The sequence below is a fragment of the Manis javanica genome, chromosome 16 (assembly GCF_040802235.1).
Source record: "Manis javanica isolate MJ-LG chromosome 16, MJ_LKY, whole genome shotgun sequence".
Lineage (NCBI taxonomy): Eukaryota > Metazoa > Chordata > Mammalia > Pholidota > Manidae > Manis > Manis javanica.
The window spans coordinates 38699563-38713477 of NC_133171.1; the positions used below are offsets into that span (position 1 = coordinate 38699563).

At 38.3% G+C, this 13915-nt stretch overlaps 1 protein-coding gene across 8 annotated transcripts in view; it reads left to right on the forward strand.

Moving 5' to 3' along the window:
- The window catches only part of PKHD1 (PKHD1 ciliary IPT domain containing fibrocystin/polyductin), a 421695-nt gene extending 418992 nt beyond the window's left edge, over positions 1–2703 (forward strand). For all 8 annotated transcript variants that reach the window (XM_073224035.1, XM_073224036.1, XM_073224039.1 and 5 more), the window contains one exon: positions 539–2703. In XM_073224035.1, coding sequence (XP_073080136.1) covers positions 539–891 — 353 coding nt within the window. In that variant the 3' untranslated portion in view covers positions 892–2703. The remainder of the gene's footprint in view (positions 1–538) is intronic.
- Positions 2704–13915: the final 11212 nt, after the last annotated feature.

Sequence of the window (13915 nt, forward strand, 5' to 3'; positions counted from 1 at the left end):
CTTAATTTTGTGACTCCAGTCCAGTACTCCTTCTCTCCTTCTACTGTTGCACAATCCTATAATGTGCACATGGGTACAGATGTATGTTCATTTATATATTTATATTGTCTCTACATATGCTTATATTCATGCATTTATATAAAATCAAAGATACTCAAATTATGACTGTGGTATAAACACTAAAGTGTTAGTGTGAGTTAACCTGTTTGTTAAGACCTGCCATCTAGCTTTTCTATTTAAGCCATTGTGCTTACAATGAAAAATCTTTGTTGAATTATCCACATTATAAAAGTATTTTTCTGGGAAACAGTATTATCAAACTTCTGTTAATTATATTAATTATAAATTGGACATGGAATATACTGATTTTTTTAAGGAAAAATGTATTTCCAAAAATTTTTGGAAATTGGTATACTGATAGAACTCAATCATTAGTTAGTTGACAATATCTTTCCAGACATGCTCAATATGCAAAATGACAACTCCAAGCTAATTGAGAACTAAATCTATTTCTTCCCCTACTTCTTTTCTCCCACAGATAAGAGAGTGAAGGTGGTGATGGACAAGCCGAGTGTGGATGGGGTGTCTCGAAGAAAGGTTTGCCACCGTGTTGTCCAAAAGAAGGGGGGCAGCCGTGAAGAGGCTGCTGTGCCCGCTTCCAGTATTAACTGTGTCATATCCCACGGGCACACCTGTGCTCCAGGCTCTCCCACTCAACAGGTACACCTGCAGGAGACCGGCAACTGGAAGGAGGCCCAAGAGCAGTTGGTCAGATACCAGCTGGCAGGCCAAGATCGGCTGCTGCTGCTCTGTTCGGACCTCAGACAAGAGCGGCAGAAACTGCAGGGGAAGAGTCAGAGTCCGCTGGGCAAGGAGAGTGGCAGCTTGTGATGCTAACCCGGCAACCCGCCTTTATTCAGTACATCCTGCAACTATTCAGGAACAGCTGTGATCAGGGAGCCATGTGGGCATTTGGCCCAAAAGTCAGAGTGTTCAAAAATATTTCTGGATAATGAGCAAGAGTGATAAAGCCTGACACGTGGGGACCCTAAGGAGAATATGGACTCTGAACTCTCTTTATCAACTCAAAAATGGAAAACAGTCTTACGAATACTTACAGACGGAAACAATGCTGACGTGTCTTTCATATTTATCACTGATCCTAGTCCAATGCCATGGATTTCCCTAAATATTTCTTAATTTTTACTTCTTTTAAAATTAAGGCTCTTTAGCCTCCTGATTTTGCTGTCTTAACAACGGTGTAATACTGATTTATACCAGGAGGGGTTGTCAGTAAGTTTTCTCTAGGATGACTGCCCAAAGCGCCTTGAGCTCCTCTTATAGAAGGGATCATGAAAACGTCTGTTCTGCTAAGCTATTTCTATACTATTACAGGAAAACATTTCTTTATCCTGTGGTAACATTTGAAGGACAGGAGAAAACCCTGCTCCCTGATGTATCAGTACAAGGTGACAGGGCAACTTTCTGGTTTTTCACAAGCTGATTTTATTTCATGGTTTAAATTCAATCATTATTGGGAGCACATAACAGAGCAAACATATCAAGTTCGCACCTCCTGAGTACAGGCACATGAAAACTGATATTCTCATGGGCTTCACTGAGATTTTGGTTAAGGACAAAGATTAAAAAAAAAACCCAGCAAGTTTGGGGAAGGAAATTGTCCATGGACCAAAGTTATATTTTTCAGTAGTTCTTCCTATTATATTAGTAACTGGATCAAAATTACAACTGGAAGAAAACTGTATTAGGGACACCAGAGATAATAACCAAAAGTCCAAGTAGATGATCAGCTAACTCATTTATCACAGAACTGCTTTTTGGACAAGATAATGCCCAGGGAAGTGGGAAGAGATTGTATCATGTGCAGCCTCTCTAGGCTATGTGCTAGGGGGTCTAATGAAGACCAACTGGTGTTGATCCATTGAATAAGGATGCTCAAGGCAATTTCATCTGTTTCATACATTTGCAAAGGGGTCATCAGTGTCCAAACTAAAGGATACTTTAAGCAGCCTGTCTGTGTCCTTGGCTCTGGATCCAGAAGTCCTTATGTTTAGGCCACAAAGATGGCAGAGATGAGGAGAATTTCCAGGAAGAACTTGTTCTCAGCTTTTCCCAAAATATAAACCAGGATTTTCTAATCCCTGAAAGATTAAGGGGCTGTTCTGTACCTGAATTAGAATGGAGGAAGGAGACATACTCTTCTCTTGAAGAATTTTAAATAATGATGCCCTGGAGTTATTCCCCGTGGGAATGACTAGCATCTTTATCTGCAAGCATCAAAGACAAGGTATGTCTCTTCATCAGCAATTGTCAGGAATTTTCGCAGCCCCTCTGTCCATTCTTTAGGTGTATTATGAACATCCCAAACTTTAAAACTGCCCTGAAAGGAGATAAGCGCCTTCTGTGTGGCCCTGTATTGGATTCTGAAGGAGATACAATTAGATATTAAGTTGATGTTTTCCATGAAATATCAATCCGGACTGTCTGTACTTGAGGAGGGCACTGATGGGCAGTCTGCCCTATAAAAATGTACACTGGAAGTGAAAACTGGCTGCTTGCAGGGTAAATCCTTTATGTAGATGTATTTTGCTTGAGCATGAACAGTGTTTATAAGCATAACAATAAAACTTGAATGGCTAAGGCAGGCTATGCCTTCTTTAGCTTAATTAGCCCCTACTAAAACTTGTCCTTTGTCTCATTGTGTAGCTTCCTGGTCTATGAAGTTATCTGTCTTTGCATGCTTTTCCTTTAAGGTGTACACTGGGATCTCAAAGAGCTGTAACCCTTTCATACAAAAGCATTTCAGAACTCAGGCTTAAAACTGAGGATCATAAAACAATACAGTCTTAGCACTACCTGCTGACCTGTTGGCTATACTTTCTCTCTTTCACTCAGTGACTTCTTTTACCACCTCAGTTCCAGTCCAGATTTCTTTCCTGATCTTTGCACCATAGAGTTAGCTGCCTACTGAGAAGTTCCACTAGGTTAACCCACAGAGACCATGAAGTTAAAATGGCCTTAAAACCTGCTCCTCCTCATGCTTCCGCTGACACAATGTCACATGTCAACCTTGACTCCACATTCTATTTCACCCTTCCCAGTGAGCTATCAGATTGTATTTCAACTCCTTGTTTACCCTTCTACCCATCTTGACTGTCTTCCTAACTGTCCTCCATGTGCCAGAAGACTGATCTTTCAGGAAGTTCAGTTTGACCCTATTTCTCTGTTAAGGAACAACAGTAACTAACCTATTAATTATACTTCAGCAAAGCCTGGGATCTCTGAGGGCAGAAACACCCAGAGTAACTTGCAGGACTCTAATATGTGGCATGGAATTTGAGTCTAGCCAGAATCCCCTAACCCATAGGTAAGGCACTAGTCTTTTTCCTCCCCCCAAAATGGAAGAATTGGGTAAACAATGGAAGCCAAGAGAGTAGCTCTTAGTTCATTCATGTCTGGAGATGAGCTGATTAGATAAAGCACCACTTATTCAGAACATAAACACAGATGACCAGCAAATATTTCCTAACAGTAACAAGCTTTACTCTTTACTCAAAAAAACAACGGGAAAAAATGTCTTGTTCTTGTGTTATTTCAAAGAATCTCTTCTTGCCTCCCATTCTGATTTCATACATATGGTAGTCTCATTTCCCCCAAGATACTGAACAAACCAAAATTCTACAGAGTTCAAAAATATTTGTAAATATTTATGGATGTTAAAATTGAGAGAGAAGGATGAAGGAACTTGGGGTAGTTTCCACCATCTCTCGAGTTTTGGGGTTTGTCTTCAGGGAAGGTTCCAGACTTTGACAGAATATCATGTCTCTCAGAGTGACAGACCAAGCTGATCTGACCAGGTCTGTGTTCTGCAGCGTTCTTACTCACATTATTGCCCAGTGAAGCTACTGTACACCAGGAGGCCTTTAGCTCCCCCCAGGACCTGGTCCTTTCAAGGATCACTTAGCTGAATGACTCCCTTCTGCCTAGCAGTCTAACTCCAAATGCATGAAATTACTATACATTGAAATGTATGCAAACTCTATGCAAAAATGAGTATAGGGAAATTGAGTGTAAATCCCATGCAAATACAATTCAACTAAGCTTCTATAAAATTGCACATCAATAACAGTAAAAGATTTTAATTAAGTCTGTCATTTAAAATTCATGCATGTATGTATGGAATAATCCATATTTTGTTTCCGGAATTCATAATGAATTCAATGTCAATCTTGAAAGAGCTGTAAGCAGAACATTTGACTTCATTGAGTGTAGAACATTTGATTTCAACCTGAACTATAGCACTGTGACTAATTACAGGTATATCTGAGAGACAAAGACAATTTTTAAAAAGGGATAAAACATTTGCATAAAGTTAAATGAGGCTGATGTGGTACCACACAGAAATCTGGGCGTTTACAATTATTCTTCTAGCATTTGTTATTTTTAGACTTCAAAAAAGAACAGGGTTCTCTTCACTTGAAATAACTCATGAAGAGAGTAGATTCTGCCAACCAATCTGGTCTGATTTGAGACAGAAGAGTTATTCAGCACATTTATAGGACTTCCTAGAATTTTCTGGGATTTAATGAACTGATTGTTTCTATACTTTTATTTTAGTCTCAGAATGACTGAAATTCATTATTATCACCATATATTTTACTTCAAAATTAGTAACTTAACAAGGAGAGAGTCAGTCTCCTTTTTAAAAATGTGGGAAATATCCCCTTGTCTCTCTATTTTACAGATGAAGAAATTGTTAGTTGTCAAACTCTTACAATGGTCCAAGACAAAACTGGAAATTTGTTTGAACTGTATCTTCTTTCTAAAAATTTCTTGAATTTAGTGGTATGTCCGTCTAGTAGAATGATGTAGAATATTATTCAAGATGTATTGTTAGGCTAAAAAGAATAAATGAAGCAAATTACCAACAATGTGCATAGTATGCCTTTACTTATAGCTTGTTTATATATAGAAAAATTATGGAGAGATAGACAATACATTTTTGAAAGTAATAGTTACCTTTAGAGAATGGAGTAGGAATATGGGTAGATTTGCACTTCAAGTTTTATATTCTTTTGTATTTCTATATTTTTATAAAGACATATTATTATTATTAAAGTACTTTGAAAAAAGTGGAAATTATTTACTCCAGCTTATGTGTGACCAGAGGTTAGCAATCTCTTTAGAGCTCATCCAGAGGTAGAAATACTTAGAGCAAATGCTCTTAGTCCTTGACGGAAGACAAAGGTATGAAGGAAAAGAGGATAGAGAATGGAAGATGAATGGACCTGGAAGAGAAGCCAAGGAAGAATAGAAGTGAAAGTAAGGAAAGTCTCTAAGAAGGAAAGGAATGTCCCATGGTGGACAATGGTAAGAGTGTTTCTGTTTTCTCACCACAGTATCTCTGGAATGTCACACAGGCTTGCCACCTACAGTTCCGTCCATGTGAAAGGTCTGTCAGGAAAACTTGTATATGGCTATGGGCTCAGCATCTCTCAATGAGATTCAAATATAAAAGAGCCACTTTCCCATTACTCATATGGAAGAAACATGCTCATATGGAGGCAGATGCTCACCCTAAGTCAAGAGTGGACCCTACTGGATGCCATAGCACTCAAGTGCCCCTGGATAGCATGCCTCTCTCCCCTCTGCCCCCCAACCAGATTAGTGCTACCCTGTGTACGTCTTCCAGTCCAGGTCCACAAGACCTTATTCTAAACCCACATCTAGTGGTATTATGACCCTGAACACAAAGGGCTGACTCTTAGTAGCAGCGGTAACACAAGATTCAGACTTTTGTGACAGAGCCTTAAGTCAAGGGGCTGTGGACTTTAATTTGCAAATAGTAGGTGTGGCCTGAGAAATAAAGTGCTCCAACATTTTCTTAAATGTTGGGATCAGTAACTAATCCTGCATGCTTATCTACAGTTTAACAACTCTGAAAGTTCCTATGAATTGGGTATGTAAGTCCAGTAAAACCAGTTTCTCATTAGACTATTTTTCCCACATATCTTCATTCTATTCCCAAGGATGTCACTGATTCAATTATCACTTCTCGCTCCAACATCATCAATCTTTCCCCATCTGCTCCCATTTGAAAAAAAAAAGAGAAAACATTATTTAATTTTATGGCCCCTTCACCTCTCTTTCCCATTTTTCTACTCTCATTCCACCAAAATTGTTTGAAAGACTTGTTCACACAATTCATCACTCCCTCAGTTTTCATTTACTCTACCAGAGACTCTGTATGCTTTCTGACCCCTCCAGAGACTGCTCTTGTGGCAATCATGAGTGACTCTCATGTTGCTAACTCTAAGGAACAGTTCTTGATCTTCATTTTACATGACATCTCAAGAGCATCTAACCCAGCCTTTCTCTTCCTCCTTCTTGAATGACTTTCATCTCTTAGTATTTGTGATGGCTTCTCCCCTTGATTCTCTCTTATGTCACAGGATACACCTTCTCAATAATCAGTAGAATGAAAGCGTAAACCTTGGGTTCTGTTCCAAAATTTTTTCAAGATCCAAAGAAGAAAATCCAGTTGAGCCTTCCCAGTCATTTGACCTTCAGAACTGACAGTTAATATATAGGTAAGGAGGGTGTATCTTTTCTGAGCCCATTTGTCATAGAAATAGTTTTCATACACAAAAAACAACTTGGCTGAGTATAAAATATTTGAATTACAACCCTTACTTTGCAAAATTCTGGAAACATCATACCCATATTTTCCGACTTTAATGTTCAGAGATGTCAGAAACCAGTTGGGGTTTTGTTCCTATCTAGAAATCATTGGAGGATCATAGGATCTGTTTTCTACATTATCTTAAATATTTTGAAAGTTCTCCCCATAGATAAGTCTTTTTGTATACTAGGCACTGCACTTTGCCTGTATACTTTGCACTGCAAAGGGAGAAAAATAATATTTGTAACAGGGAAAGAAAGGCTTCATAGGGAAGGAAAACTTAGGTGACACTTAGGAGAATAGATAGGATTTAAATAAATTAAAAAGAAGACATTTCAAGTAAAGGGAAATAACAGAAGAATTATTCACCCCCAGATCATGGTTTCTTCAATGAAATGAATTAATGCTGCTAAAAACAGGAAATAAAAGACTGAGTGAATAATTAATAACCATTATATGCATGTGAAATTATATTTAAAAGACAGTAGGAGTGATTTCAACTTAGACTGCACCAGATGGAAAGATACCCATCATATATGAAGAGATTAGGCATTAGGAAAAAAATCCTGATTGCTTGAAAAAAAAATTATCAGTACATATTACAATGGTCTTAGCATTCTACTCTTTTGTGATTTTTAAGTCATGGTTAAATATTACTTCCATAATCTAATTTATATAATGGAGGATCACAGAGTAAATGACCTCTAAATTCTCATATTTCTTCATATACTAGATGAAGCTGTGGTCAAAGATACAGGACAATACTGTCCTCAGAATCAGTTAAGGAGTGTTTCCCCATGCTCTGTGCTCTAAAAGGCTCCATTTTGACCTCCGATCACCCCCAGGTACACTCTTCCAGGTGACTGGGAGTTCATGAAGCCAAGAGAATGTGCCCATCCACACACCATGCCCACCCCTTCTAGACCATTTATTGAGTAACCAGGACTGAATTTTCTGCCCAAACAGAACTGAGCAGCCCACCAGGGCTGGCAGAGGCTATTTCTCTGGAATTCTCCTTTGCTTGTCCTATCGCCTCCAGTGAAAGGAGAACCACTTTGAATTTAGTGCCTGAGAAATGTGCCGGACTCTCACTGATACTCTGTTCTGATCAGTAGAAAGCAACTGTGACTTGTATGTCTTGTTTTGTGTTTTGTTCTTAGGAAGGACACAGATTAAAACCTTATACATTTATAACTCAAATGTCTTCTTCTCAATAAGCTCTCAGCTGCTTACTAAGATGCTAGTCTCTCTGCCAAGAAAACCTTATTTCTGAGGTTCCACAAAAAGAGCACCAAATGTGATCCTCTCTGGGATTTACAGCAACCCTGTATACCCTCCTGATTCTCAGATGCCACAGTCAGGCAGACACACCAAATGCCTTGTCTCCCAGCCTGCAGGACCTCCAGCTTCTCAGAAGCCACCAGCTCCCCTCAGTGACGTGCCATTCTGTCTCCTCTGAGCCGGCACCCATGGATCACATATAGGACAATATAGTAGACAGAATTTTAAGGTGGTCCCCATTATCTCAGCCATCTGGTGTCACATCCATGATTAAACATTACAAAAGAGACACTGTGGTTGTGATTAGGCTTACAAATTAGTTGGCCTTAAAACAGAGGACTTGTTTGACTGGGCCCAACCCAATCACATGGACCCTTTCAAAGAAGACAGTTTTCTCTTTCCTCTGGTGACAGATGAGGAAGTCAGAGATATTCCAGATGTGGGAAGGATTCTGTGTGCCGTTGGAGCTTTGACAGTGGAGCAGGCTTCCTGGCAAGGAGCCCAAGTAACCCCTAGGGACTAAGAGTGGCCCCCAGATAACAGGTAGTATAGAAACAGGGACCTTAGTCCTTTAACCACAAGGAAATGAATTCTGCCAACAACCTGAATGAGCCTGAAAGTTGATTCTTTCCCAGAACCTCCAGATAAAAAGCCCAGCCTGGCTAAAATTTTGTGATACCCTAAAAAGAAAATTCAGTTGAGCCTTCCAACTCTTTTGACCTATGGAGCTGAGAGCTTATAGATGGGTGTGTTTTTGTTTGTTTTTTAACCATTTTACTGATGTGTAATTGACATGTAAACAGCTATATACATATTTAATTTTTACCATTCCATGAGTTTGGGGGTAAGTATGTACCTGTAAAAATATCATTACCATCAAAGCCATGGACATGTCTATCTGTTCCCAAAGTTTCCTCCCATGTTCATTATTTTTATTATTATTATTATTCTTTGTGGTAAGACCACAACATAAGATCTACCTTGTAGAAAAGTTTAAGTATACAATAAAGTACTAGAGCTATACAGACTCTATGCTGCATATAATCCCATTTGGTGCTGTTTTTGTTGAACCTCAGACGTAATTTGGGGAATTATCTTGCATAACTGAAACTTTGTAGCTTTTGACCAGCACCTCCCCATCTCCCTCTCTCCCCCTGCCTCTGGCAATGGCCATTCTATTCTCTGCTTCTGTGATTATGACTCGTGAGATCATACTTACTTGTTTTTCTATGCCTGGTTTATTACACTTGGATGATGTTTCCAGGTCCACCTGTGTTGTCAAAAAGGGCAGGATTTCCTTTTTTTAAAGACTTACTAATACTCCATTGCAGCTATTGTTCTAAACCAGTATATTTGTGGTTATTTGTTAAGCAGTAATAGAAAACGAATACAGAGTCTATGATTTTACTGCAAAAACAGGAGCTCAGTCGTCTTATCTCTGCTTCTGTCTTTTGGGTTCTGTTCCAAAATTTTTACAAGATTCAAAGAAGAAAATCCAATTGAGCCTTCCCAGTCATTTGACCTACAGAACGCATCTGTTTCTCAGCTGACATGAATCATTTCCAGTCCCCTAGAAGCTTAAACTCCTCATTCAATCCGCAAATTCCCCTCCAACAGCACGGCTGCCCACTGCGGGCAGCTGGATCACATCAGTTCCCAGGTGCCTTCTCCAGGTTGCCCACTGGCGCACTTACACTTCCTGGTAGAGGCAGCAAGGGGTCATGTCTTCCAGCCACAGTGGATTTGTTCCCATCACTGGAAACAAATGAAAACAGCCAGTTTGTTCTTTTTCCCTTTCTGCCCTCTGTCTTCTCATCTCCCAGTCTGTTTCCCCAACTAGATTCTGACAAAAGTTATTTGCAGCATTCCCATCAGTTCCATGAGTGGCGGGAGATGGGTGTCAAGTGAGAAAATGAAATGTAAATTTTATTAAACACCCCCTCTCATCTCTGTGTATCAATCCAGATTCCAGCTGAACATAGCAAATCAAATCCTGTCTATGCCAGGCCTCAGGGCACATGGAAAATCATTTCTCCTTAATACCATCCCTTTCTATTAAAATATTTTTCTGTTTGGTAAATGAAAATTTTAAATGCAAATCCTGTTTTAATCCCAGTAAAAATATATATCTTCAAAATGAATATTTGGAAGTGGAAGCAGAGAAGAAAAGAAGAAAGATTGAAGGGCAAAGGGGAAAGAGAAGGAGGATTGGGGAAACAGAATTGTATTTAGCTGTGTCATGTGTGGTAGTCTGGTGGTCGTGAGGGGATGTGTAGCCACAGAATAAATAATGAGATTCTTTGGAAGCTTGGATCATTGGGACATTTATCTACATGCTGTCCTGTCTCAGAGATAATAAAGATCTTAAATCTGATACATTGCCTTGAAATAGCATTAGAAACATAGATAGTTAATTCTGGGTGTGAATATGTGGACAATTACCAGCTTGTCTGGGATTTTGACAGGTAGTGTCTGACTGTGTATAGAAAAATATCTTGATTTGGGGCCTTAAAAGCACAATTAACTGAGAAAGCTTTAAAAAGCACATTTTAAATGCACATTGAAGCAAAAATAAAACTTGAGTCAATAACAAACCCTGAAAATACCGCTAGTACTTAAAGTACACTCTACTTATCTGTGTTCCACTATTAAATTGAAATGAAAATTATGAATACTGCTTTCTTAAAAAGAAAAGATAATTTATCTAATTTTATTTTTAACCTGCTTATTTTGAGTAGGTAAAACCATGTTGAAATGAATTTTTGTCAGGAGCATATTTATATTTGGACCACTTCTTCTGATTTGCCTGAAACTGAAGGGTTTCTCAGTAAAGGGGACATTATGTGCTAAACCCAGCACACTCCAGAGAGTCCCAGGCAACCCGGGATGAGTTGGTCACCCTGAAGTCTGACCATTATGAATAGTGTACATATCTGCACTCTCTATTCTGTTACACTGGTCTGTGGATCTGTTCTTGTGCCAGTACCAAATTGTCTTGATTACTGTGACTTTGTAGTAGAGCTTGAAGATGGGAAATGTAATCCCCCTGCTTTGTTTTTCCTTCTCAGGATTGCTTTGGCTATTTGGGGTCTTTTGTGGTTCCATATAAATTTTAAAACTATTTGTTTCAGTTCATTGAAGAATCCTGTTGGTATTTTGATAGGGATTGCATTGAATCTATAGATTGCTTTAAGCAGGATGGCCATTTTGGCAATATTAATTCTTCCTACCCAAGAGCATGGGATGAATTTCCAATTTTTAGTGTCCTCTTTAATTTCTTTAAGAGTGTCTTGTAGTTCTCTGGGTATAGGTCTTTCACTTCCTTGGTTAGGTTTACTCCTAGGTATTTTCTTCTTTTTGATGCAATTGTGAATGGAATCATTTTCCTGATTTCTCTTTCTGCTAGTTCATCATTAGTGTATAGGAATGCAACAGATTTCTGTGTATTAATTTTGTATCCTGCAACACCGCTGAATTCAGATATTAGTTCTAGCAGTTTTGGAGTGGAATTTTTAGGGTTTTTTATGCACAATATCATGTCATCTGCAAACAGTGACAGTTTGACTTCTTCTTTACCAATCTGGATGCCTTTTATTTCTTTTGTGTTGTCTAATTGCTGTGGCTAGGACCTCCAGAACTATGTTGAACAAAAGGGGGGAGAGTGAGCACCCTTGTCTTATTCCCGATCTTAGAGGAAAAGCTTTCAGATTTTCACTGTTAAGTATGATGTTGGCTGTGGGTTTGTCATATATGGCCTTTATTATGTTGAGGCACTTGCCCTCTATACCCATTTTTGAGAGTTTTTATCATGGACGGGTGTTGAATTTTATCAAATGATTTTTCAGCGTTTGTAGAGATGATCATGTGGTTTTTATCCTTCTTTTTGTTGATATAGTGGATGATGTTGATGGATTTTCGAATGTTATACCATCCTTGCATCCCTGGGATGAATCCCACTTGATCATGATGGAAGATCCTCTTGATGTATTTTTGAATTTGGTTTGCTAATATTTTGTTGAGTATTTTTGCATCTATGTTCATCAGGGATATTGGTCTGTAGTTTTCTTTTTTTGTGGTGTCTGACTGGTTTGGGTATTAGAATGATGCTGGCTTCATAGAATGAGTTTAGAAGTATTCCCTCCTCTTCTATTTTTTGGAAAACTTTAAGGAGAATGGGTATTATGTCTTCTCTAAAAGTCTGATAAAATTCAGTGGTGAAGCCATCTGGTTTGGGAATTTTGTTCTTGGGTAGTTTTTGATTACTGATTCAATTTCATTGCTGGTAATAGGTCTGCTCAGATTTTCTGTTTCTTCCTGGGTCAGTCTTGGATGGTTGTATTTTTCTAGAAAGTTGTTGATTTCTTCTAGGTTATCCAGTTTGTTAGCATATAATTTTTCATAGTATTCTCTAGTAATTTTTTGTATTTCTGTAGTGTCTGTAGTGATTTTTTCTTTCTCATTTCTGATACTGTTTATGTGTGTAGATTCTCTTTTTTTATTGAATAGTCTAGCTAGGGGTTTATCTATTTTGTTTATTTTCTCAAAGAACCAGTTCATGGCTTCATTAGTTTTTCTGTTGTTTTATGCATTTCTATTTTATTTATCTCTGATCTTTATTATGTCCCTCCTTCTACTGACTTTGGGCCTCATTTGTTCTTCTTTTTCCAGTTTCAGTAATTGTGAATTTAGACTATTCATTTGGGATTGTTCTTCCTTCTTTAAATAGGCCTGGGTTGCTACATACTTTCCTCTTAGAGCTGCCTTAGCTGCATCCCACAGAAGTGGGGACATTGTATGGTTGTTTTCATTTATCTCCATATATTGTTTGGTCTCTGTTTTAATTTGGTCATTGATCCATTGATTATTTAGGAGCATGTTGTTAAGCCTCCATATGTTTGTGATCCTTTTTGTTTTCTTTGCACATTTCATTTCTAGTTCTATATCTTTGTGATCTGAGAAGTTGGGTGGTACAATTTCAATCTTTTTGAATTTGCTGAGGCTCTTTTTGTGGCCTATTATGTGGTCTATTCTGGAAAATGTTCCATGTGAACTTAAGAAGAATGAGTATCCTGCTACTTTTGAGTGTAATGTTCTATAGATGTCTGTTAGGCCCATCTGTTCTAGTGTGTTGTTCAGTGCCTCTGTGTCCTTAGTTATTTTCTGTCTGGTTGATCTGTCCTTTGGAGTGAGTGGTGTGTTGAAGTCTCCTAAAATGAATGCATTGGATTCTATTTCCCCCTTTAATTCTGTTAGTATTTGTTTCACATATGCTGGTGCTCCTGTGTTGGGTGCATATATATTTATAATGGTTATATCCTCTTGTTGGACTGACCCCTTTATCATTATGAAATGTCCTTCTTTGCCTCTTGTTACCTTTTTTGTTTTAAAGAATATTCTTTCTGGTACAAGTAGTACACCACCTGCTTTTTTCTCCCTATTGTTTGCATGAAATATCTTTTTTCATCCCTTCGCTTTCAGTCTGTGTATGTCTTCGGGTTTGTAGTGAGTCTCTTGTAGGCAGCATATAGATGGGTCTTGATTTTTTATCCATTCTGTAACTCTGTGTCTTTTGATTGGTGCATTCAGTCCATTTACATTTAGGGTCATTATCGATAGATAGGTATTTATTGCCACTGCAGGCTTTGGATTTGTGGTTACCAAAGGTTCGAGTGCAGCTTCTTTACTATCTAACAGTCTAACTTAACTCACTGATTACACTATAATAAACACAGTCAGATGTTTCTTTTTTCTCTCCATTCTTTTTCTTCCTCCTCCATTCTTTATATGTTAGCTGTCTTATTTTGTACTCCTTGTGTATCCCTTGACTGACTTTGTGGATAGCTGATTTAATTTTGCATTTGGTTAGTATTTAGTTGTCTATTTCCTTTGCTGTGGTTTTATTTAGCCTTAGGAGCATTTTCATCTATAGCA